Here is a 23077-nt window from a genome sequence, read left to right as displayed (position 1 = left end):
TGTAGTCTGTGGGGTTCTACTATGTTGCCCTATATAATGAAGTGTTTCCTGTGACGAAAAAACATCAACACTCGAACAAGAATGACCAGATTTAACATGAACGTACATACTTTAGCATTTTGGCACGTCTTATACATTTTTCCTGCTGAATGACACTGTAATCAGTGATCACTCTTGGATGTTGGATGATTATTTGCTTGAACTTTTGGTTGGATGTTATCAATGGTGAAGTTACTCTTAAAGTTGAAATTGGCATTGGCACCCCCACAGCGTCAATGTGCAACACCACTGTTGTGAATACGAATCCCAGGTCTGTAACAGCTTTTCAGATGTAATGAAGGTGCTAACTACAAACAAAATTACACCACAACAATGTTAGGTCTTGAAACGAACATGAACATAATGCAGAAGCAAGTGATGGGGGGGAGGAGTCACTGAGACAGAGGCACCATTCACACTATTTCAAGACACTGTAAAATTGAATGATGCGATTATCTTAAGGTAAAAAGGTTACATAATGCTATCTTAAAGTGGAGACAGACATCAGAAAGTGGTATTATTGTTGGAGTTGCTGTTTCAAAGACAACTGGATCCTTTCTGTTTACCTCAAAGTAGCAACTGCCTAATTTGAAGATTTAGAGAGAAAATAAATAAATAAGTAAATGAATGAATGTATGAATAGTAGCAGCTTCCAACAACACATAACAAAATGTGACTTTATTCATTCATTTTGTCTGTAACTAAGACACAAAAGCAGATAGAAAGCTCTGTTTTGGTCCATGAACTTTTGAGGGCAATACTTGGTTCAAAGCTGCTAAATATTCCATATGTTCACCAGCTAGTATGTCTGCAGTATGTTTGGTCCTGTGCAGGTACTTTTTTTTATTGAAAACAGCTGCCTCCAAGAGCAGCGCAAGGGAACCAAAACAGTTAAGTTGTGAAAACCGAAACATTCAGCCGAGAGACGCTAAAATGCCCAGTAGCACTTTGGGGTCCTGCAGAGTTGGTGACAATTCTCTGTGGGTCCATCTCAGGGAGCCATTTAAAGGGATTACATATAGAAATGAGATAACTGCATTCAATATATAAATACTGATTGCAGCTGTTATAGGATACCAAGAGGATACATAAGAAGCAACACTTAACCTCAGGTTGTGATACTACTATATATAGTATATATATTGTATATACTTATCCTCTGCACAATATCACTTTATTTTGTTTTTTTGTTTTCATTTAGGGACTAAACTTAGTTTTGTCCTACAACCCTACAGGCTATCTATAGCAGACACATCCACACTCACCAATGGAGACCTCCTTGATGAGCTCAGCGGCAGCGTGCGCCCCTTGAACGAGGGCTCGTGTCCATGAAGACAGATCCCAATGGGTCTCCACTCGGAAGATGTGGGATTCGATTCCCCGCCCTGTGCCCGTTCGAGTGGCGAATACCAGCTCTGAACCCTGGGCTGGAGAACCTCGGGCGTTGCCAGAATGAACCAGTCTGGAGGGTGACACATTAATGACACATTTAACATTCTCAGAGACAACTCATAAGATAACCTGCATCTGCAAGAGTAGGGTGTAGGATTTGATGGCAACTAGCTGGGTGGGTGAAACCAACTGAACACTCCTCACCTCACTCTTATCTATGGAGAGTATAAAACTTGCATGGATCAGAAGTCGATACTAGAAGCAGTCATAATTGACCTAATTCCCTCTAAAGTAATTGCTCACTTCTCTTAACCAGTTTACTGAAGTTGGTCTCTAAAGTGTAATTTCCCAAATAGGATGTAGTGGGTGTTTGACACACTGTAAACAGTGTGTTGTTCTTCTTTTCACTTGTGGGGGTTCCCAGCTGAAGTTCCCCAGAAAGACAAATCACGTAACTCACACTTGCATCACATGAAACCCATCTCCTTGCACAGTGATGAACAGGTTTCCACTGACTGAGTGTTAACCTGGCAGTATGTTTTCACTTTCATTTTCACGAGAGCAAAACTGTACACTTCCAGGTACTTACCATAAATGAATGTTTGTTGAAAATATGTTGACAGTATATATTAACTTAAAACCTTGCACATAATAAACAGTGGACCTGCTTAAATGTCCCATGCAAATTCATTTAAATGTTAATATGAACATCTGTACCATGAAACAAGAAATGACAACCCAGTTGCACTATTATGATGATACTGTTCTGTGCCCAAGGTGAAGGTCTGTTAAGGAGAACCATGTGAGAGGTTCTTAGTGTGATTCTCATTCCTGCCATAGCATGATGTCCTCTGTTTCATGACAGATGGAGAGTGAGCCAGTTAGGTATGATTTAAGCATTCTGGCTGGCTGTGGCTTTGGTCGGGTCATGCTGCTGTCTGTTGTCCTTACCTTGTGGCCAGCAGTGGGTGTGTGAGCAGAGGTATGGACCAGGACTCTCTATTCCATGGCACCGACTCAAACAGCAGGATGTCCTTCTCCGTGAGTGCTATGACAACTGGCTTGTACTGCTGCCGTCCACCTTCCAGCTGGACCTGAAGGAGGACACAATTACAACACTAGTGGTTAAACTGATCAAAACAATATAAAATCTCAAAAAGACATTTTATATGTCCTGTTTTGTTCACAAATGTAACATTCTGTGACCATTTCTACGATTGGGTTTACTGTAAATCTATTATTCAAAGGCAGCAATACTGTAATTTATATCCCAGACCACTTGTCACTTTGCATCAAGTGAACAGGTCACACGTAATAAGTATGCAGGCAATAACAGTTTAATCAATCGAAAACTAATTGTAAAAGAAAAATGGCCATTAATAAAAATGTATTAATCATCCAAGTTTTAATTTAGTCTACAGAGTGATACATTTGCAAACAAATTAATATATGTAATCTTTTACTATACAATTATTTATCTATAAATGATAAGTTTCATTACTGTTTCTGTGACTCTTGTGGTGCTCCATAATTAGGTCCCTTTAGTGTTTATAAGATGATGTAAGTGTTAATAACAGCATCATAAACTATTTATGGTCAGATTATAGATATTTATAAGCACTTAAACAAGTCAACAGTTAAATACTAAACAATGCAAGTAAAAACCCTGATTTTCTGATAATTATTCATAATAGCATTACAATCACATTTAATGAGTTTGAAATGTAGTATTTCCTCTTTAATGTCATTGCTAAACCTTTGCTAAGGTTTTTTTTTTTGTTTAATTGTTAGGTTAATGCATTACAATGCATTATTGAGGTTAATGAATCTATATCGATTTGATGTATTCCAAGTGCCATAATTCACTGACAACATCTAGTCCTATGTACTCACTTTATGAATGGGGTAGGTTATGCTGATGTAGTTTTAAATCTTATTAGTGTAGTGATGTAGTATGACATCATACAGTTGTAGTGATGTAGTATGACATCATACAGTTGTAGTGATGTAGTATGACATCATACAGTTGTAGTGATGTAGTATGACATCATACAGTTGTAGTGATGTAGCTTGACATCATACAGGTGTAGTTATGTAGTTTGACAGTGTATAGGAGTAGTTATGTAGTTTGACAGTGTACAGGTGTAGTGATGTAGTTTGACAGTGTATAGGTGTAGTTATGTAGTTTGACAGTGTACAGGTGTAGTGATGTAGTATGACATCATACAGTTGTAGTGATGTAGCTGGACATCATACAGATGTAGTTATGTAGTTTGGCAGTGTACAGGTGTAGTGATGTAGTTTGACAGTGTGCAGGTGTAGTGATGTAGTTTGACAGTGTGCAGGTGTAGTGATGTAGTTTGACAGTGTGCAGGTGCAGTGATGTAGTTTGACAGTGTGCAAGTGTAGTGATGTAGTTTGACAGTGCGCAGGTGCAGTGATGTAGTTTGACAGTGTGCAGGTGTAGTGATGTAGTTTGACAGTGCGCAGGTGCAGTGATGTAGTTTGGCAGTGTGCAGGTGTAGTGATGTAGTTTGACAGTGTGCAGGTGTAGTGATGTAGTTTGACAGTGTGCAGGTGTAGTGATGTAGTTTGACAGTGTGCAGGTGTAGTGATGTAGTTTGACAGTGTGCAGGTGTAGTGATGTAGTTTGGCAGTGTACAGGTGTAGTGATGTAGTTTGGCAGTGTACAGGTGTAGTGATGTAGTGTGTGCAGCTGCAGAAGGGTTAAGTAGTTCATCCTGACCGTCTGACCTGATTTCGGTGGCACTGAGGTAAAAATAGGGTGCTATGTGTTTGTCTGAGTCATTGCTGAGTGACTGGGTGTTGGTGAAATTACAGCAAAAAGCAGCGACATTAAAACAGACAGCGTGCTTGTAAGTGCAACTCTGGTGAGTAGGTGGGCTCTACAGGAAATAACATTGCAACGGAAACTTCCATCAGGGTTTCCTATTTGAGTATAAACTGAGGCAGGCATCCATACACTCAACCTGACCTTGAATGAACACTTCATCAAAGTGAAAAGCGATCATTCAGAGTAAGAGTCAGATTCATTGTGACTATTCAATGGGCATGTGTAAATGTAGGACCAAAGCTAATTCAAGAAAACACACTCTTCCTGTGTGCTGCAGTTATGTTACAGCAGAAATGCCAGCGTCAGTGTTTGAGGTCTGGGTATGTGCAGTGACGGAGAAGTAATGCAACAGCAAACTAAGTTGAAAACCACTGATACCATTTCCTTTGGAGAGCAACTTGTGTTTAAACTATACATTTATCTACACTTAAAATGCATTTTAATCCCCAACGACGATAATAGAAAACTTTACAGTGTTATTTCCTACAAAAACTACAAAAATAATTAGGGACATTGCTAGGTTTACTGTATGTTGTATGTCCTTATTTGCTGTATTACCATTCATGTGTCTGAGTGTTTTAAAATTCTGTCTGTTTTATTCTTGTCTTCATCCTGTTCTGTGATGCTGCGCAGAGCCTAATAATTAAAGATTAGCAACAGCAAGTAGCAATTACCCATTAGCAATGGAAAAGGACTGTTACTTATATGAGATAACATGCAGCTGTTGAACTCAACAAAGCTGAAAATACCTGTTCAGCCAACCAGCCGATGTGTTTGAGATGGGGGTGTGTGGAGGCCGGGGATGAGGCCCCCAGGTAGGCGTTGATGTGAGCTAGGGTCTGTGGCAGCAGGGCGGCAATGTTGGTGTGGATGGCAGTGAACCAGGAGTTGGCAGTGGGTGCGTCCTTACAGCGCAGCACCACCGTGTGCTGGCCGTCTGGGGAGTGAAGCTCCAACAGTCTGAAAGGGGAAAAATGTGAGGTCAAACAAAAGTGTGGGAAAAAAAATCACAGTCACAAAGGTGGACTATTAAGGCTAAAATTTCTGAGCTTTGGGCTAATGTTTTTTTTAAAAGGAGAATCGTGTTAATATGTTTCAGTTGTCAACAGATACATTATTTTCATTGAAAAGATTAGTAAAAAAGTGTCGAGGTAGCCTGAGACAATTCATAAAGCTAACTGCACTGACAAAGAGGAAGTTGAAACTATGGTATGACAACTGCACAATACAATGGCCTGATAATGCTACTATGTAACAGTAGGCAATTGTAGCAGTGGTTGCAGTGATAATTTCATTCAAACGTTGGCCTATCACTCATGTATTTCACGGACTATTTCTCATATTTTTTCCTTGATCTTTTTTGATGATGTATTTAGTATCCACAAGCACAAAGAGCATTTGTGTGTGCTCGTTGTCTCTTGCAGAACAAACATTCCCAACTAATGAACAGAAGTTGAACACAGGACAAAAAAAAAACTCGTACACACCCAACAGTGGAACACAAACACATCCACCCACATCTAAACTCCCACACGCTCAACTATTTCTCTCCAGAATCCACACAAACTTGAGCAGCCTCATATCATACCTGTTCTCCAGATCTGGCATGGTGAGGTTCCTGCTGATGAAGCACATCTTTAGGCTTATGACCTTTCTGTCTTTGGAGGAGGACGAGCTGCTGTGTTTAGGTGACCCGGAGTCTTCACTACCGCTGTAACTGGGTGACTGTGGGCGAATGCTGTCCCATGGCAGGTCAGCAACCAGGGACGGTTTCTTGAAGAGCGGAGAAACCTCACGGATGTACTTCACTGTGGAGGAACATAAAAGAAATACAATATTCATACTGACATTGGCATTGTTTAGAATATGTCTACCAAGGAAGAGCCACATGAAGTAATTTGTCCAGTCGTCTTAGTTTTCTAAATCACTCTATTGGTTTGTCAGTATAGATCAGATCTGCTAGTCAATTTGGTTATTTGAAGTCAGGAAACAGAAGTAAGTGAACATTTAATATGCTGTTTGCTCTGAAGCACCAGGAATGTTTTGTGGACTACAAAAGTTCACCCGACCTTCAACTGGCATGGCGTTGAGTAAATATTTGACGTTAAGGAAAATAGAATCTTAGGTATATTTAATACCTCCAATGTTTTGTTTGTTGTTTTTATCAGGATATCAAATTAAAAGCACTTCATATTGGCACATATACAACATCTGATGTTGGTAGCTTTCATTTGAAAGCAGCGATAAATTATTTCTGCATCCTGGGGGAGCAGAACACGATCAAAATAGAGAACAAACATTTGCATAAAATTCCATTATAAACCACATACGGCTGACATGCAATCTACTTTAATTTACATATCCACTAACTGTTTTGGTCTTCACCAACGTCTGCATACCCTTTTCAACTTGTTGCTGAGATCAGTTAGGGGCTGTAAACCAAAAGAGTGACCTAAAAGACAACTTTAAACAGTTTTGCGATCCAAAACCCATGTGCTGATTCCTACTTCTGTAGTGTAATATTTCTAGAAGAATCTGTGTTGTTCATGGCAGTATCATGGCAGCGATCTAAATCAATTAGTGGATTAATAAACGGAAATACATCTAATTCACAACAATTTTTCAAAGCAATTACAGACATTTTTGTATCAAGTAAAACAGGCTCCGGTTATCAAATGTGGATGTGTTGCTTTTGTTTCTTCTCATCTTTTACATCATTGTAAATTAAATATATTTAATGCTTGAACAAAATAATCAATTTAGAGAGGGCACCTAATACTGGGAGATTGTGATGGGCATTTTTCACTTTTTATAGACCATTTTATGAAGCAAAATGATTGCTAATGAAAAAAATCTGGGAACTCCAAATTCAGTCCAGCCAAATGTTCAACCTAATAAACTTTCATTTGAAATGTTATAAACCTGCAAAAGACTGAGTGGTAGTAACACCTGAATGAAAGCTTTGTGATCTATATTTGGACATTTGTAAAGAGAAACAACAAGAATCATTCCCTTCCCAATAATCAACCTCTTAACTAACCAAATTAAGTCAAATCTTTCACAAATATGTGAGCTCCATAAATACTCTTCCTTATCATCATAGAATAAACACAGCAGTCTTCTGTAGTTTAGAGTAAAGCAAACTGTAGCCCAAACCAAAGTAAGACAGCTGGTGAATATCTCCAGATCTTGAGCAAATAGTGTGTTGATAGTTTGACCATCTGTGGTATTCCACTCAATAACATCCAGGACCCAGGATATATGGAGCGGCCAGCCATAAACCAGGTCATAAGGAAACACTCTGTTTTCTGAAAAAAGTCAGCATTTATTCTGCTTTTAAATATGCTTTTGGGCCCAGTTAGGGTCAGACTTTTAAACATCATTGGAGAACGGTGTGGTATGATTCTCTCAACAATCAGCTTGTCAATTCATGTTGGATGGAAAACAGTTTTTTTTTTTGTGCTTGTCCAACCTGAAGTTTAATCACATGGATAAAAGGACAATGATCACATCTCCGTCAAGAGCTTGGAACGTCAACAGTTACTGATATCTTCCAGCTTGTCTTAAAAGGACATATTAGTCCCCCTGTGTGAAATTATCTTAGAAAAACAAGTTCAGTCAGCCATGCAGCTGTGAGCTTGGCAGGTTGGATGTTTGTAAAAGAATGGCTTTTGGTGCGATGTGATGGATTCACTTTCCAAATTTGGACTGGCAGCCTTGTTGCCCTCCCGCCCCCAGTACGTGCTTTCATTTGCTCCTGCACTCTTTTATCACCCACTGTACATGCTCATTTTATCTCCAGTGTTTCCTCCAATGCATGCTCTCTTATTCTATTTGTGTGCACAATCTGCGCAAGTGTGAGTATGAGAATTCAAAGAGTGTCCTGGTATGTGTATGTGTGTTAGACAACTGGGTTGGTCTGCTCTGTATGAAACCTGAAACAAGACTCTGAAGAGGTGAGGTCATTCTTGAGTATAGCCTGAGATGTCAGGTTTGTGAGTGTGAGTGTGTGTGTGTGTGCATGTGTGCATATGAGAGCAAGAGAAATATAAGATCATGTCTACAGCAATGTTCTTGTCTCTGACTCTAATGTGTATGGCTAAGCAAGAGCTACATAGAGTTTATAACTGTGTTACAGATGCGGAGAGATTTGCTACGTGCATGAGTCTTTGCATGCTTGTGTGTATACTACAATATGTACAGAATGACTCAGAGTGAAGGGCGGGGATGGTAGTAATGCTGAGGCAACTCGCCAAAAAAATGGAGACTCATTTCAACGGCCGTCCTAACCACAGCACCCATAACAACAAGGTCTGGGATCATTTCTGCAAACGCAAGTGGTTTGGAGCAAGTAAGTGAGTGTGAAAGCATTCCTGAATGCCCATGTTTATGTCTGAGGGTCATATGGAAGAGAACCTCTCTGCTGAAAGGACCGACCTTCAGCCTGATAATCGTTGGTGTAGAGATGTACAGCTGAGATATTTTCCATCCGCAGACCCAAAGCTCTCTGTGGTTGTACATGTTTATATCATCAAATACTAGATGAACAGCTCACTGGGTATTACTGTACTGTGTTTATCAGTGTTTAAGTAGGGCCTTTCAGTAGTGAGCACAAACCCAACTTAAGATGTCAAGACAATGCTCAGGCATGCCTGAACAAACTTGAGTGTAAAGGTTGATAAAGACATCAAGAGCACCGTCATCGACATAGTAAAGAAGAAGTTGTGGCAAGTGTAAAGTGATGCCTGTTCTCTGGAAAAGAGTGCAAGCTCTGATTTATGTTTATAGAGTTCCTAGATATTAATCTTTTCACTGGAAGAAGAAGATGCTCTTGGTTAGTTACCCTTGACCTCTAGCTGACCACCAGTATCAACAACAATCGCTGAAGCTAGCAGCAACACCTTAAAAAATTATATAATGATAAAATGATGAAAATCAGTTCTTTAGTCAAACATCTTCCGGGAATTGGAGAGGAGTAGGAGTGATAATGCAATGGCAATGTTAACTGGCTGAACCATCTTTGAACCTATAAACTTTTACTTTATGCTGTGTGCAGCCCTGCAACAACCATGAGCCTTTCTTGTGACTGATTGGTTGATGGCAAGCAGACAAGCCTGCTCCCCAATAGAGGTTGGCTGGATTTCAAGATGATACATTGTTTTCAGTGTAATTATTTTCTTATATATTAAAAAAATGGAATGCTGTCTTACTGGCAGCACTGCCCTTAGACAGTAAACAAAGACACAAGTAGATAATTTGTGTTCTGTTACTGAAGACACCATAACAAAATAACCAATGGCGAAAAAAGCATCTATAGTAAAGACTAAAAGAGGAATGGATAACATTGGAGTATTATCCTGAAAACATGTTAAATCTGGGGATGACAAATTCCACCTCTTTTTCTGGCTGTGATTTATTTTTTAAGTTGTATAAATAGATTGTGTGGTCAGATAACTTCACAACCACCATTCCTTGAATCTAAGTTGTGTGCTGCAGCAAGGCTTATGAATGCTCTGTTGTGTAATGTTGTTGGCACTGTGGACCATTGTACATCTGCTGCTATTCATTCTCTCTTTTTTTTGTGGGTCTAGATGACAGGGCTGGGAGCAGTTACAGTCTTTGATGTAGCTAAAGAAATCAAATCCACCGTCTTGCAATGTAGCCTCTTCTAACAGATGCAGCTGCAAACAGAACAGCCAACTTTATCTATTGTGTTGTTTCTACCTGCTACACTTTAACCTCATTAGCACTATTGACAACAATGTATCATGCTGTATGAACTCTGCTAGCATCTCTCTACAAAAGCAAGGAATCTCTGTCTGTCTGTCTCTGTGTGTGTTTGTCGGTCTGTCTGTGTATATGTGCCCCAAATATCTCTGCAGTTCAGGATCACACTGATCTGAGAGTTTCAACATGGCTGTTGCGTGCCCAGAGCCAATCACTGCACACCATAGCCACGTGCGCACCAGAGCCAATCAATGCAGAGCTCACTTCCACAACATACCTTACGAAACAAGCAGATTTATACCTGCAGTGGCGCGAGCTGGACCGGGATTTTGCCGGCAGTTCGGTCCCGTTCTGTGCATCAAAACTGACTGTTGTGGATTAATGAGACTAAACGAGTCCGTATCGAGTCTGTTCTGGTCTGAGGAGATCTGGATATGTCACTTAAGTGTCCGCAAGCAGCAAGTTTGGTTGCTGAGGAACTGGGGAAGTTGTGTGAGGGACGCTGGCGGTGATACAGACAGCGACAGAGATGGCGAGTTTTGAGAGTTGAGAGATTTGTGACATCTAGCGTGTTTGGAGTGTATAGTTAGTATGTTATATAGTGTTTAGTGTAGTATGTTTAGTGTGTAGTGTAGTCGTTTTTTTGTGTTGTGGGTCAAAACAAGGAGGAGACTGCTGAATGTAGAACAGGCAGGAATGAGCTGAGGAGCCCTGAGCCTGAGGCATTGCCTGCATTTAAATGTAAACAGTTACATATAACTTTGTAAATTTCAAAAACTTATGCAGAAATTTTGCTAACACCAATTTAGATTTGCATTATAACTAATGCAATTGGTTCATTAAACATATCTGTGGTTTTCACAGTAAAATCTAACTTTTTCCTACTGTGATGTTATGTTATGCCAACATGCTAACACATGCTAACATTCTTACAAAGACAGTACAAAGAGGCTTTAGAAGTTGGCACCTTTACCATGCTCATCACACTAAATGCAAAGCACAGTTTGTCAGGTATTTAGCCATACAGTTTAAGATTTCTACCTCAGGACGTTGCTAAATGACAACTCAGAGGATCATCAAAGCAATTGCAATTCATTCTAAAGGGAACATGAATGGACTAAATTTAATTCCACACATGCCACTATAAGCCAAAAATGTCAAGGTGACGCAAGGGAATCACCAAAGTCTGATAATCTGTGCACCATGAATATTTGTAGAAAATTTCATTGTAATCAATCCAACAGTTGAGCTGCTTCCAATCTTTGCTCATCAGAAAAAAACAACAATATAGAAGTTGTCAATGAAAGCAGCGTAGCACAACCTATATTGACATTTATTGTTAGGCATCAAACTCTTTAGTCTATAGCAGTTATTACAGCACCAAAAGAGGGAGTCAGGAGAAGTAGTATAATGTGCAAAATGGATGATGGGGTGGAGGGTTGGGATAAGCACACACAGGACTCTCATGCAGGAGGCAACTGTATGTGTCCATTGAAAATTGAAAACTGAAAAAATGTTGATTTTCTTGGCCTTATGCTTCTAACAGCTCAACGCATGTGTGTGTGTGTTTGTGTGTGCTCAAATATTTCTGCTTCTGTGTAAGCATCTATATTAACATGTGAGAGAGGTTCCAGAGAGACGCCAAAAAGCATCTCATGAGGCCAGTTCATTTGCTTCCCTTCATTCCTTGCTGGAGTGAGGAAAAAACAAGATAGCATGTAGCTCCTCTTCTACACGCAGGAGGAAGGACAGTCTGACTCAACACATATTTGATTGTGGTGCTAGTTGTGGTGAAAAGCTACTCGTAAAACTATCTGCCTTCAGACCGCTTTACTCTCTTCTTTCTCACCACACACATACACACACACACACACACACACAGAAGTAATCATCTTATGGGATGGCCGAAATAATAGCTTGCAGAGCAGCAAGTCAGGCGGTCAGACCCCAGCCTCTGTATTTTTTCCCCCAAAACTGGCCAGAAATTCCCCTGTGGTTTGGCCTACAACTCTCTCCTCACTCCTCAGGTTTTTCTCCCTCATTCCTCTCTTTTCTCCTAATCCTCCTTCTCACTCTTCTCTTCCGTCCCTCTCTATCTACATCCCTCCATCTCTCACCTCTCTCTTGCCCCATCCCCTTCTTTATTCCTCTCTTTTCTGTTCCCACACCTCTCATAAAGTATTTCCTCTCTACCTCTGTCTTTTCAGTCTTCATCTTGTCTGCTCCCTCTCTTCCTCCCCCTTCCCTCAAAGCCTGTTTCTGCCAAAAAACTAATGAGAACAATGTGTTAGAAAGCAGCCCCAACAGAGTGAGCATGTGTGTATGTGCGTGTGTGTGTGTTGTGTAGATGTCCTTATTGGGTCCCTCTTCTAGCACACACATGCAGATACTGTACATTCATCCATTTCTAAAGAAGGGTCACTTATAGTGCAGCCATAGAGTACAGTTTTTACATATCACATGTTATTCAATGGCTGTTATTGTGATTTAATATTATATATATTTGCGTTATAAAATGCACTCTCATTCAACGGGGATTTTGCTGCTCACTTTAACAGCTTTTTAACAGGTTTTAACAGCTTAATAATCGTAACTTACTACCTCCTTAGTAACAGCACTAAAACTATTAGCTGCTAGCTCTGAAACTATTTTGTCAATAGATTAAATGCTGGCATTATCACTGGCTTTGTTCCACTCAAGTACGTTCCTCTCAATAAGTCATGGCAGTGTAATAGTGAGCCAGCATAAACATTAAAAGGACCATGGAGGGCCCGGGTCCTTCAAAAGTTCTTTCCAGATGAATTGGAAAACTGTTCCTTCACACCTCTTGATGTCAGACTGGGGGTTCTGTGTCAGGCCATTCACACAACCACTTCTGTACATGACTTCCTTTTGAAACTAACTAGCCCTTTTCACACAGAGACGCTGCATTATCGCCGCAGCGGCAGTTCGCCAATTCTCCGCCGCTGGTCATTCACACAGAGCCAAGCATCTCCGGCATAAAGACGAACTGCTGTGTGATTCACACAGAAAGCCGATCCTACTTGCAATATATATTATCATCATCGTAATATAAATTATTAATTATAATTCCAATAATCAATCTTATGATAGTCACTGTCATGATATATTGCTTACATTAGGTTATGTTCACACATATTATGTTCACATATATATTACGTTATTATATATCATACTGTGCTATATTACATCATGATATATTACACTATAATGTCCTGTTTTGCCCTGTATTACATTATCATATCTCACATTACCTCTTCACTCTATATTAGGTTAAATCATATAGCATTTTTTTTTAATTATAATGTCTTGTATTGACCTATATTGTCTTATCTCAAATTATCTAGTTACACTATATTAGGTTAAATGATATGGCACTATACTATATTAATATATCCCACATCACGTTGCATATCCATTTTTTCACCTTCTCTTTCCACCTCCTTCTCTTTTCATATTTATACTATTCACTTTATTTACTTATTTATTTTTATTGTATCATCTATCCATGCCATATAACATATGTATATAATACCATACTATCCACCTCTCAGCCACTTACACGTATGCACACACACACACACACACACACACACACACACACGCACGCACACACACAGACACACACACAGACACACACACACACACACATTCGTTTTGTTTCGTTTTCTTTCCGCTTAATCCGTGAGGGTCGCGGGATGTTGCCATTTCCCCCTAAGGGGCTGCGGGGCTTACTGGGGCCAAATCCAGTTTCACACAATGGCCATAGGCCAGGGTACACCCTGGATGAGTTGCCAGCTCATCGCAGACACACACACATATACTACCTATATACATATCATCATAACTTCATTGTTTCCTGTTGTTATCTGTACTGTATGTCCACTGTCTGTATTCGTAGTCTACGTGGTGTGATGTACTTGTCCCTCATGACATCTTGTCTTTCACATAATTTTACCAATAAAAAAAAAGAAAAATGAATATATAACACTTAATGTCATCTGATGCTACAAATATCAGACATCAAACATCAGAAACTAAAACATCTTAATAACTAACTACTAAATTGTGTTTTTAGTTACGTGTTCTTAGTTCTTAGTTTCCTGCTATAACCTGTCAATACATGCGCTGTGGAAAATGCTGTTGGCTGCAAAATCTGCTTATGAGTAATAAATGTACAGGGTGCTTAACTTTCACAATAAATAAATAAATAAATAAATAAATAAATAAAGCCGGTGCTGCGGTTCATAAAGAGGCGTGACAGTACACGTCATGATCATGACGTCTGTGTTTTTTCAATGTGTTTCCCAGGTGTCCCCCCTGTCAATCTAAACCCACTGACTGTTTATAATCATATGGATGTTGTTATAATTTATAGTGATTAAGATTCTGACCCAGCAAACATCCTGGAATGTGACAAAGTTACATTTTCTGCTCTAAATTGCATAATTACATAATCACCATCAGTAAAGTGTATGCTGTCTGACTGTCACTTGGAGGGAGGGAGGCAGCTTTCTGGGGGGAAGTTCAGTGAAGTCAGGAGGGCTGACTGTTGTGTGATTTTTTTGTCAACACAAATACTTGGTCAGTTAAAGTTTTTTGCTGGCAACAGACACTGTTTTTTGGGGCAGAAATGTGACGAACAGTCGGTAGAACAGGCTGCAGGATAGACACTTCTCCGCTTACAGCTGCAGACTTTTTTCCTCACATAAGTTGCCAAAGACAGCTACAGTTACTATGTTACTGTTGTTTGGTCATGTAACGTTGCTTTGTGGAACATTAAGTAGAGTGAAGGACCTGTGTAGTTGCCAGACTGTCAGACTGACACGCCCTCGATACACGGCAACGGCTTATCCATTCACACTGGTTCGGTTCGCTGCGCCTCTGATACTACCTACAGAGGCGAATCAGTGCTAGAGCGAAATTTCACACCTCACCACCTCTGAGACTTTCACACAGAGGAGGAGGTGGCGAATTGGCGCAGGATGCCTGCATTCAAACAGCAGTCTGAATGGGGCTTCTGAAAACGATCTCGTATCGCACCCCTCTTTCTATAACGGTCAGCTATTTACTCCGCCTTTTAGTGTTGCCACTCTAAAGCAATGTACACACTTTTGACCTGACCAAACATACCTTTGCGCTGTGACACTGAAGCAGCTGAACAGAGTTCAACTATCATTCATTAATTGCACTGCTGCACTTTAAAGCAACATCATGTAGAAATTTGCATTTTTCGCGATTTGGCTAAAGTCCTGTCAGTCAGCGGTTTCTTAACAAAGCATATATGTACCGATACTGTGGAAAGCCACTGACTTTAACTGGCACTGACACAGCACTGTGGAGAGAGAGGTAACTATAGTAACAGCATGAGAAGACGCGCTCCACTGTGATCAGCGTAGTCACAAGTAGTCAGTTCAATTTATCATTTGCGACTGGGTGCACACATTTTCTGTGGTACCGAGTGGGGGGACAGTGTAACGCTGTTCGTTTCAAGCCCTGCAGCATCTCAGCTAACAGCAATGGTGGCACACAGCTGGCGAAACTAAAAGCTTAGTGTGCTTCAACTGTGAACTACAGTTTAATGTGACAACACAAGTTAACAGTAAGTTAATACACCGAAGAACTTGAGCTGAGTACAGTTGGTGAGTAAAAGTACTTTGAGTTTGGAATTACAGTGTTCATTTCATCAATATGACGTAACCAGGTACAAGCGGTGACCAGGTGGTGGAGTAGTGGCTCAGGCACAAAGACCTCAGTACAAAGACTGAGACAACTCAGACTGAGTCTCAATTCTCTGTCCTATCAACTCTTTCTAAATACTCTTTTCTTTCAATCAATATAAAATTAATATACATTTCTTTCATTACCATCTTATTGACGATTTTACAATGCCACTTATATCCAACAACTGTACATGACAATAAAGAACCATCCATCTTCGGCGCTCTGTATCAGCCTCTAACTTCCTCCAGTGATCAGTGACAAGCCCCCAAAATCAGAGTACCCTTAATTATTATACTTAGCTTGTCCTGAGTGATGTCTCAAGTGAAATAGACCCAAACCCACGACTTGTCTTATTTAAACAATGGGTTTCTTTACGAACAGCTCTGTGAATGAACAACAGCCTCTATTTAGGATCTTCCATCAACATTCAGTGGTCACCTTGCCCCTGCTTTTTCATCATTTCACAGATGTAACACACCTAAAAATTGCATTTTGAGCTTCAATATTTCATTTATGCCGGAAATGAAGGGAGGCTGTCAGAGTACTGTCAATTCTTTTCTTTTCAGAACATGTCACAGGATACTGTTGCTTTAGGTTAACCATTTATATCTAATATCTCTGGTTGCATTAGGCTGTGGTAGGCAATGCTGCATGTCTGAGAGCATTTTATGGTAATACTGGATTTTTATAGTAATGAGATGAACTCACTTTGTTGGGCATTTAATACACTGGATTAGCCAAAAACAGACATCCCATTTGGTTATTCTACCTATAAATGCTTTTTCAATTTATTTTCCATGGGAAACTACTCATACTGGCATACTAGTGACCCTGTGGTTAAAATGTGTACCATATAATTGCAATGTATCAGTTTGGTTTAGGCATGTCATAGAGTTATCCCTCTCTACTCATATTCCTCTCAGTATCCACATTTAATCCAAGTCTCTGGAAGCCCTGAGATCCAAAATTGATTTGAAAAGATGTTATTTATACCCCGAACCTGCGGCTGAGCTTGTGCACCCACAGGGATTTGGCTAACACTGTTAGTTTAGTAGCTACAGTGAAGATTTTGACTTCAAAACTGGGTAAATAACGTCTTTTCAAATCAATTTCGGATCTGGAAAACTTACATCGGATAGAGGTATTTTAGGATTTCTTTCAGTTGTCTTTTGCATTTTAAAAATAGTCCCCAGCTATTTCAGTTGTTAAAGAGAATTCTGAAACACTGTTTTGCTGTGAAGCTTGGAAATGTTTTGTAGACTAACTTCACCCGACCTTACATTAGCATAGCTTTAATTTTTCTTTTTTGGGTGAACTGTTCTTTTAAGGCAAAAAAAGTCCTAAATGTCCAGTGATACATTTTGCAAATATTAATGCCTACAGATACAAGACAGCCTGGCAGTATATCAAACTCGATCTCTCAAATACTCATCCGCAGATCATAACAAAGTATTCCCTTGGCTCCTCACAGACACAGAGTCACACCTGCACCTTCCTCTTTGTCATGCTCTAATTTTGTTCAGAGGAAAAACCTTTGGGACATCATGCTGCTCAAGTGTTAACACATGAGTATGTTTATCTGAAACACCACACTGTAACATTTATGAAATTACATAAGTCAGTTTTCTAAAGGTCAGTCCATGGTCTGAACGTGTATTTGAGTATGCGTGCCAACTTTCTACACAGGATAAAGCAGATTATAGACAGAAATAATCACATTCATCATTCTGTGCTGTTAAAGATTACAAATGTCTGCCCATCATGTTGGCTGGAGGGCACAGATTGATGCTGGTTTATCCACAGTCAGTCCCAGCAGGGAGGAAAAGACCTGATGTTTTCAGCAGTGCTGAAATTACAGTTATTTGGATCATTGATTTATTAGTTGATTTGTTGATTGAATAGTTCATAGGGAGGAAGGGAGTTCATCCTCAAAATGGGACAGAAACGGTTGCCAACCATTATGATATCTATGGGTAGCGCCCCGGGCAGTGTATTTAAGTTGTTCAAGTTTGAGATGGGACATCTCCTCCTCCACCCAATGCCTATGAGAGGGGGGTGTGGTTTTTCTTCCAACTAAGAGAAAAAGGATAAGGTTGTCCGCGTAAAGTGATAGTTCCTTAACATTAGCGCCAAGGATTTGATGGCAATATCAAATGTCATCACTAACATAAACTATGCAACTATTATAATGCCTCATATTGTATCACTTACTGTAGTTACTAGCTTTGTTTGTTGAGTTGCCAAAAACTTAATCTCTACCTAAGTAGCTAAGTAGCAGTAGTTAAGCCACTGCACTTAAACATTAACTTTAATTTTACACATTAAAGTTTGTTAATAGGTCTCAGGGAGTACTACTGTATGTGTGAAAGAAGTAGTAAAAGCCTTTTATGGCTCCAGAGGAAGATGAATGTGATCTGATAAATGGCCTCCAGTGATGTCACTCAGTGGAAGTTGAACTGTGGGCATTGTTGATGCTAAGTTTTAAAAAGGAAGAAGAAAGTGTGGAATAAAAAAGGTGATATTTCTGCTTCTGCTGCACTGATTTTGATAATTGTTTTTTTAACAATTCTAACAGAGTTATAGGAGTGCCTACATTACTCACAATGCCATCTAGCCACTGAGTGACTTCACCGGAGTCCATTTATCAGATTCCATGCAGCTTCCTCTGGAGCCAAAAAAGTCTATATATCACTTTTTCATCTATGCAGTATTACTGCCAAAGGCCTGTTAACACAATTCAATGTGCAAAGTTGGTAAAGTGAACCTTAACAGTGTTTATCAGCTCTTGGTGCAATTGGTTACTATATTATTTAACATAAATGGTTAGAGCATTTAGGTTCAACATCCCAAGTCAAATATGAGGGAGACCGCCAGTCTCCACAGTTTCCAGTTGGCTGATACTGGAATTTAGTGTGACTTAGCGACAGGACAGTCTGTTGAAGAAGCTCACAGAGCATGATGACATGACAACACCTCAGTAACACATGAATACTATATAAATATAAATAACAGTTTTCAGGCGGCATTGATCCTTTTTGCATACTTCCAAATATAACTACACAACAAGCTGAGAATTACACACTTAAGGAGCACACTATAATCTTCTGAATACAGTTAGCACACAATGTACACAGGCTAAAGCAGATACAGTGTAACATTAGCATTAACATTGTGTTTCGAGAAAAACAAATCCAAATCCAATGTTAACTCTCCTTTTAGCGCTCAAATAATCCAATCTGCAGCTCCTCGGCTACTGGATCTTTAACTTTGTCTCAAATGCTAGCTGTTAGCTGCTAACTCCAACCATTTGTTGCAAGGAAACAAAGTGTGCAGGGACTTTCTCAGACTATTTCCACTTAAAAAGCTTGCTTCTACATCTGGAAATGAGGATGATGAGATGATTCTGATTATTGTAAATCCAATGTTCACTACCCTACTACCTTTTATTTAGGTTTTTACCAATTTCTGAGCATTATCGTTAGACATGGACACCAGCTAGTCACAAATGTCTGTCTGTTGTTTGTTGCTGGTCAGGTGGCATACAGTCGGTTTATCATGGCATTTCTTTTTATTAGAAACTGCCTGCTGTATAAATCTGGCTGTTAACCAAAACAATGAGTGTAAAGATGCTAAAATGCTTCATAGAGGGTAGAAGAACTGCAGAGCTGATGATAATTCTTCAGCACTATGAATGACTCATAGTCTTTGAGTCATTCTTTATATAAAAATATGTTTAGCGCAGATTTAAAGATGCCAACTGCCAAATTAGAATATCATACAAAGTGGTATCCAGCCATGCAGATATTTTCGGTTTCATGTTTAGAAAGATTTTTAAATGTCCATTTCTCCCAACAATTCCAGTAAAATTGAGGTTAAATAAACTGCATTTGTACACCAAAATCAGTTAGACTGTGATTGAAAGTCAACAGAATATCTTCTGTACACACACAGGGATCTGCTTTCTCTGACCTCAGTTTTCACTGATACGACAAGTAATGGTGTCTTTAAAAAAAGTTTGAAATTTTAAAATAAAAGCTATCTAACTAATATTAAGTTATGTGAACTGAACCTTTAAGTAAGGCATTTTTTTTCCTCTGATAAAACAAACTTTATTGAGGCATTTTTGTTTCATTCTTAAGACAGAATTAAAATATTCCGGGAGCAATGACAACTTACATCACTCTCTTTTATTTACATGAATGTATTTTGTACTAACTATATCTGCATCATCCCCTCTAATGCAATCCCATGTAATTCACATTTCAGTATCTGTCACAATCCAGAAGGTCCTTCCCCCTGACAGCTGGATACCAGAAACACATCTGCACATTAGTATCAAAAGCAGTGGAGCTCACACTGAGACAGAGCTGACAAACTGGCTTGGCCTATTTCAGACTCTGCAAACTCATGCTCCGTGGCAGATCTGTCCCCGTGAGGACAGCGAACGACACAGTGAATGGACGCTTGGCTAGTTTTGGCCTCTGAACAAAAGAAAAAGAACTGTTCCTTGTCAGGGCTGTCCCCGTTTCATCAATAGCCTCTGTGTCTGGTATGTGCCGTTTTTATCCCTCCAATTACTCAAACAAAGGGCTCATCCTGCGTCTCCTTCCACAGACCAGCTAAGGCTAACCCAATAAGACACAAGGGGCTGCAGCAAGCTTCAACTAATCATTTGGACATGTGGGATATTATGTGGACCAGTCAGCTGGTGAGAGGAGGGGGATTAACCAGCAGCATGTCACGTCTGGGATATGTATGTCATGTGTTAACGGGACAAAAACACACCAGTCATTCATTCATTTCAGTGTCCTTGGAGAATCAACCAACTAATATAAATAGGTGCAACTAACGATTATTTTGATGATTGATTAATCTGATGATGATTTTCACTAGGGCTGCACGATATGAGGAAAATCTGCGATGTGCAGAGAATGATGAGTGAGCGAACATCCCCTGCTCTGCTAATCATTTCACTATAAAAAGTGTATCAACTGACCTTTTGATTAAAACAGTTGTTGCATTGTCGCAGTGATTAACACTCTTTACAACGAAGCATGTGAGCATGTTGCTAACGTTAACGATGCTAGCAGTGTTTTCCCAGTGTGACAGAGCCGACAGTTACTGCACCTTTACATCAGAGACCAAATGGAATATATCACCATATTTCACAATTAATCAATCAATTGCTTTGTCAATAAAATGTTTAAAAAAAAAAGAAAAAAATCTGCATAGAAAAATTCTCATGAAAATGTCAAGAGCCCAGTTTAACACTTTTTTAAGTTACTACTGACAAGGGGCACAACGATGCAACTGAAATGGCATAACAAGTGATTTTGTTACATTTCAATTATTCTAAGTGTGTACTATGCAATTTTTAGCAATTCTCTAGTATCAACATCTTAAAAACAAAACAGAATCAGCCACATGACTGCACTTCAATCAAGAATGTGACCACTTGATCAAGAACAAAATCACATCAAAAACAGGTTGGCAGATGTTTTCACTTGGTTTGAGCAAACAGGACTTTAACTTGGCCTAGGTATTGGACTAAATAACTGGCTAATATATCAATAAGTATTTGCATACTATAGCAACTATGGGAGAGAAGATCTCACTTGTTCCCTTTGTAGTTTTAGTTATTTGTTCAACCAAGACTGAAAAAAGCACTGCAGTCATTTAATCCATTGCTGGTACAAAAATATTAATTTTGCTTCTTTAAAATTGGTCTGATTCTTAAAATAAGCACAAAAACTAAAAAATCAACTTGAACCTTCAAATATGGATGAATTTAACAGTGTCTATACTCGACCAGATTGCAATTATTAAAATGAATGTTTTGCCACGCTTATTGTATCAAATTCAGATGCTAACTCACTGTATTCCATTAAAGTTGTTTAAATTAATACATAATGCATTTCGTAGATTTGTCTGGAAAAATAAGCATCCGAGGAGGACATTACAAAAGCTCCAGTCTCCCATAAGAAAAGGTGGGTCAGGCTTATATAAATCTAATCTATTATCACTGGGCCTCACAATTGAGATTTGTCGTTGACTGCGTAAAAGATAGTGAGTTTTCCTTTACTGATCTGGAAAGTATAGGTCTAGATAATGTAGATCAATGTCAGACCTTCCGTTTGTGTGTTCCAGGAAGTTACAAATCAGGATGAAGGATAATTTTATAGCTACAGATATATGCAAGTCTTTGAATAGCATACGCAAACATTTTGGATTTAGTCTATATTAATTCTTAGCTCCCATTGCTAATAACACTGACTTTGAATATACGTGTATAGTTGTGGTGTTTAGAGATTGGAAGGCTGCTGATATCACAAAAAATCATTATATGTATTTGGGTGATGCACTTTAGTCTTTTCAGCAACTACAAGAAAAGTTCAATCTCTCTCGAGTACACTTTTATGGCTACTTACAAATCAGGAGTTATTCAAACTCTACTACATATTACAAAAGTGGTAGAAAGTGTAATAATCTTGATAGTCTTATCAAAAAAAACAGCAACTATTAATAAGAAAGTGATGACTTATATATATGACCAGTTTCTTATGAATGATAAGACCAAAATAAATATTACAAATAACTGGGAAAGAGACTTGGGTATACATCTAGATGACCACACCAGGCACAAAGTTTTGTATAACGCCAAGAGAATTACTAGATCACACAAATCACATGAAACATAATTTAAGATGATGAATAAACTGCATGTGACTCTTGAAATATGTAGTAAATATGATGATTCATGCTCTGCAGCATGAAGGATGCAACACAACTAGGCACTTATTTTCAATTAATATGGTCACGTCCACGGATTCAAATATTCTGGTCTACTGTTCACACAGAGACAGAGAACTTCCATTGCATTAAAATAGTAATGGATCCTAAACAGTGTTTGGTATCGGCCCAATGTCCTTATCTTGTCAAAATTTAAACTTGTTAAATATCATGTTGTATGCTGCACGCCTTTCGATCCTGCAGGTTTGGCTTGATGTACATCCTCCTACAATATCTATATGGTATGATAAGCTACTATCATTTCTTCCATATGAACGGTTATCTCATGGACTGCAAGTAACCCTAGAGGAATTTGTTAAAGAGTGGTCCCCCCTCAGTATTTATACTGGCAGTGACTGGCCAACAGCAAAGCAACCAGCTTGTTAGTATGGGATATCTTGAAACTTGTTTAACCGTGCAAAGGTACTTGATAGGAGGATCTCTCCTGGACAAAAAAAAGATTGAATCATTCTAAAACAGAGAAAGACTTTATGGGATTTACTGAGGCTGCAACGATAAGCTGATTAATTG

General features: G+C 39.1%; 1 protein-coding gene across 1 annotated transcript in view; it reads right to left on the bottom strand.

Annotated features, from left to right (window-relative positions):
* sntb2 (syntrophin, beta 2) overlaps positions 1–23077 on the bottom strand; it is a 35102-nt gene that overhangs the window by 7700 nt on the left and 4325 nt on the right. Inside the window, exons 2-5 of the mRNA XM_037107471.1 lie at positions 5874–6093; positions 5035–5245; positions 2383–2525; positions 1305–1501 (exon numbers count right to left, since the gene is read on the bottom strand). Of these exons, the coding sequence (XP_036963366.1) occupies positions 1305–1501; positions 2383–2525; positions 5035–5245; positions 5874–6093 (771 nt within the window). The remainder of the gene's footprint in view (positions 1–1304; positions 1502–2382; positions 2526–5034; positions 5246–5873; positions 6094–23077) is intronic.

The sequence above is a fragment of the Acanthopagrus latus genome, chromosome 8 (assembly GCF_904848185.1).
Source record: "Acanthopagrus latus isolate v.2019 chromosome 8, fAcaLat1.1, whole genome shotgun sequence".
NCBI classification, from domain to species: domain Eukaryota; kingdom Metazoa; phylum Chordata; class Actinopteri; order Spariformes; family Sparidae; genus Acanthopagrus; species Acanthopagrus latus.
This window is presented reverse-complemented; position numbering and strand designations above follow the sequence as displayed.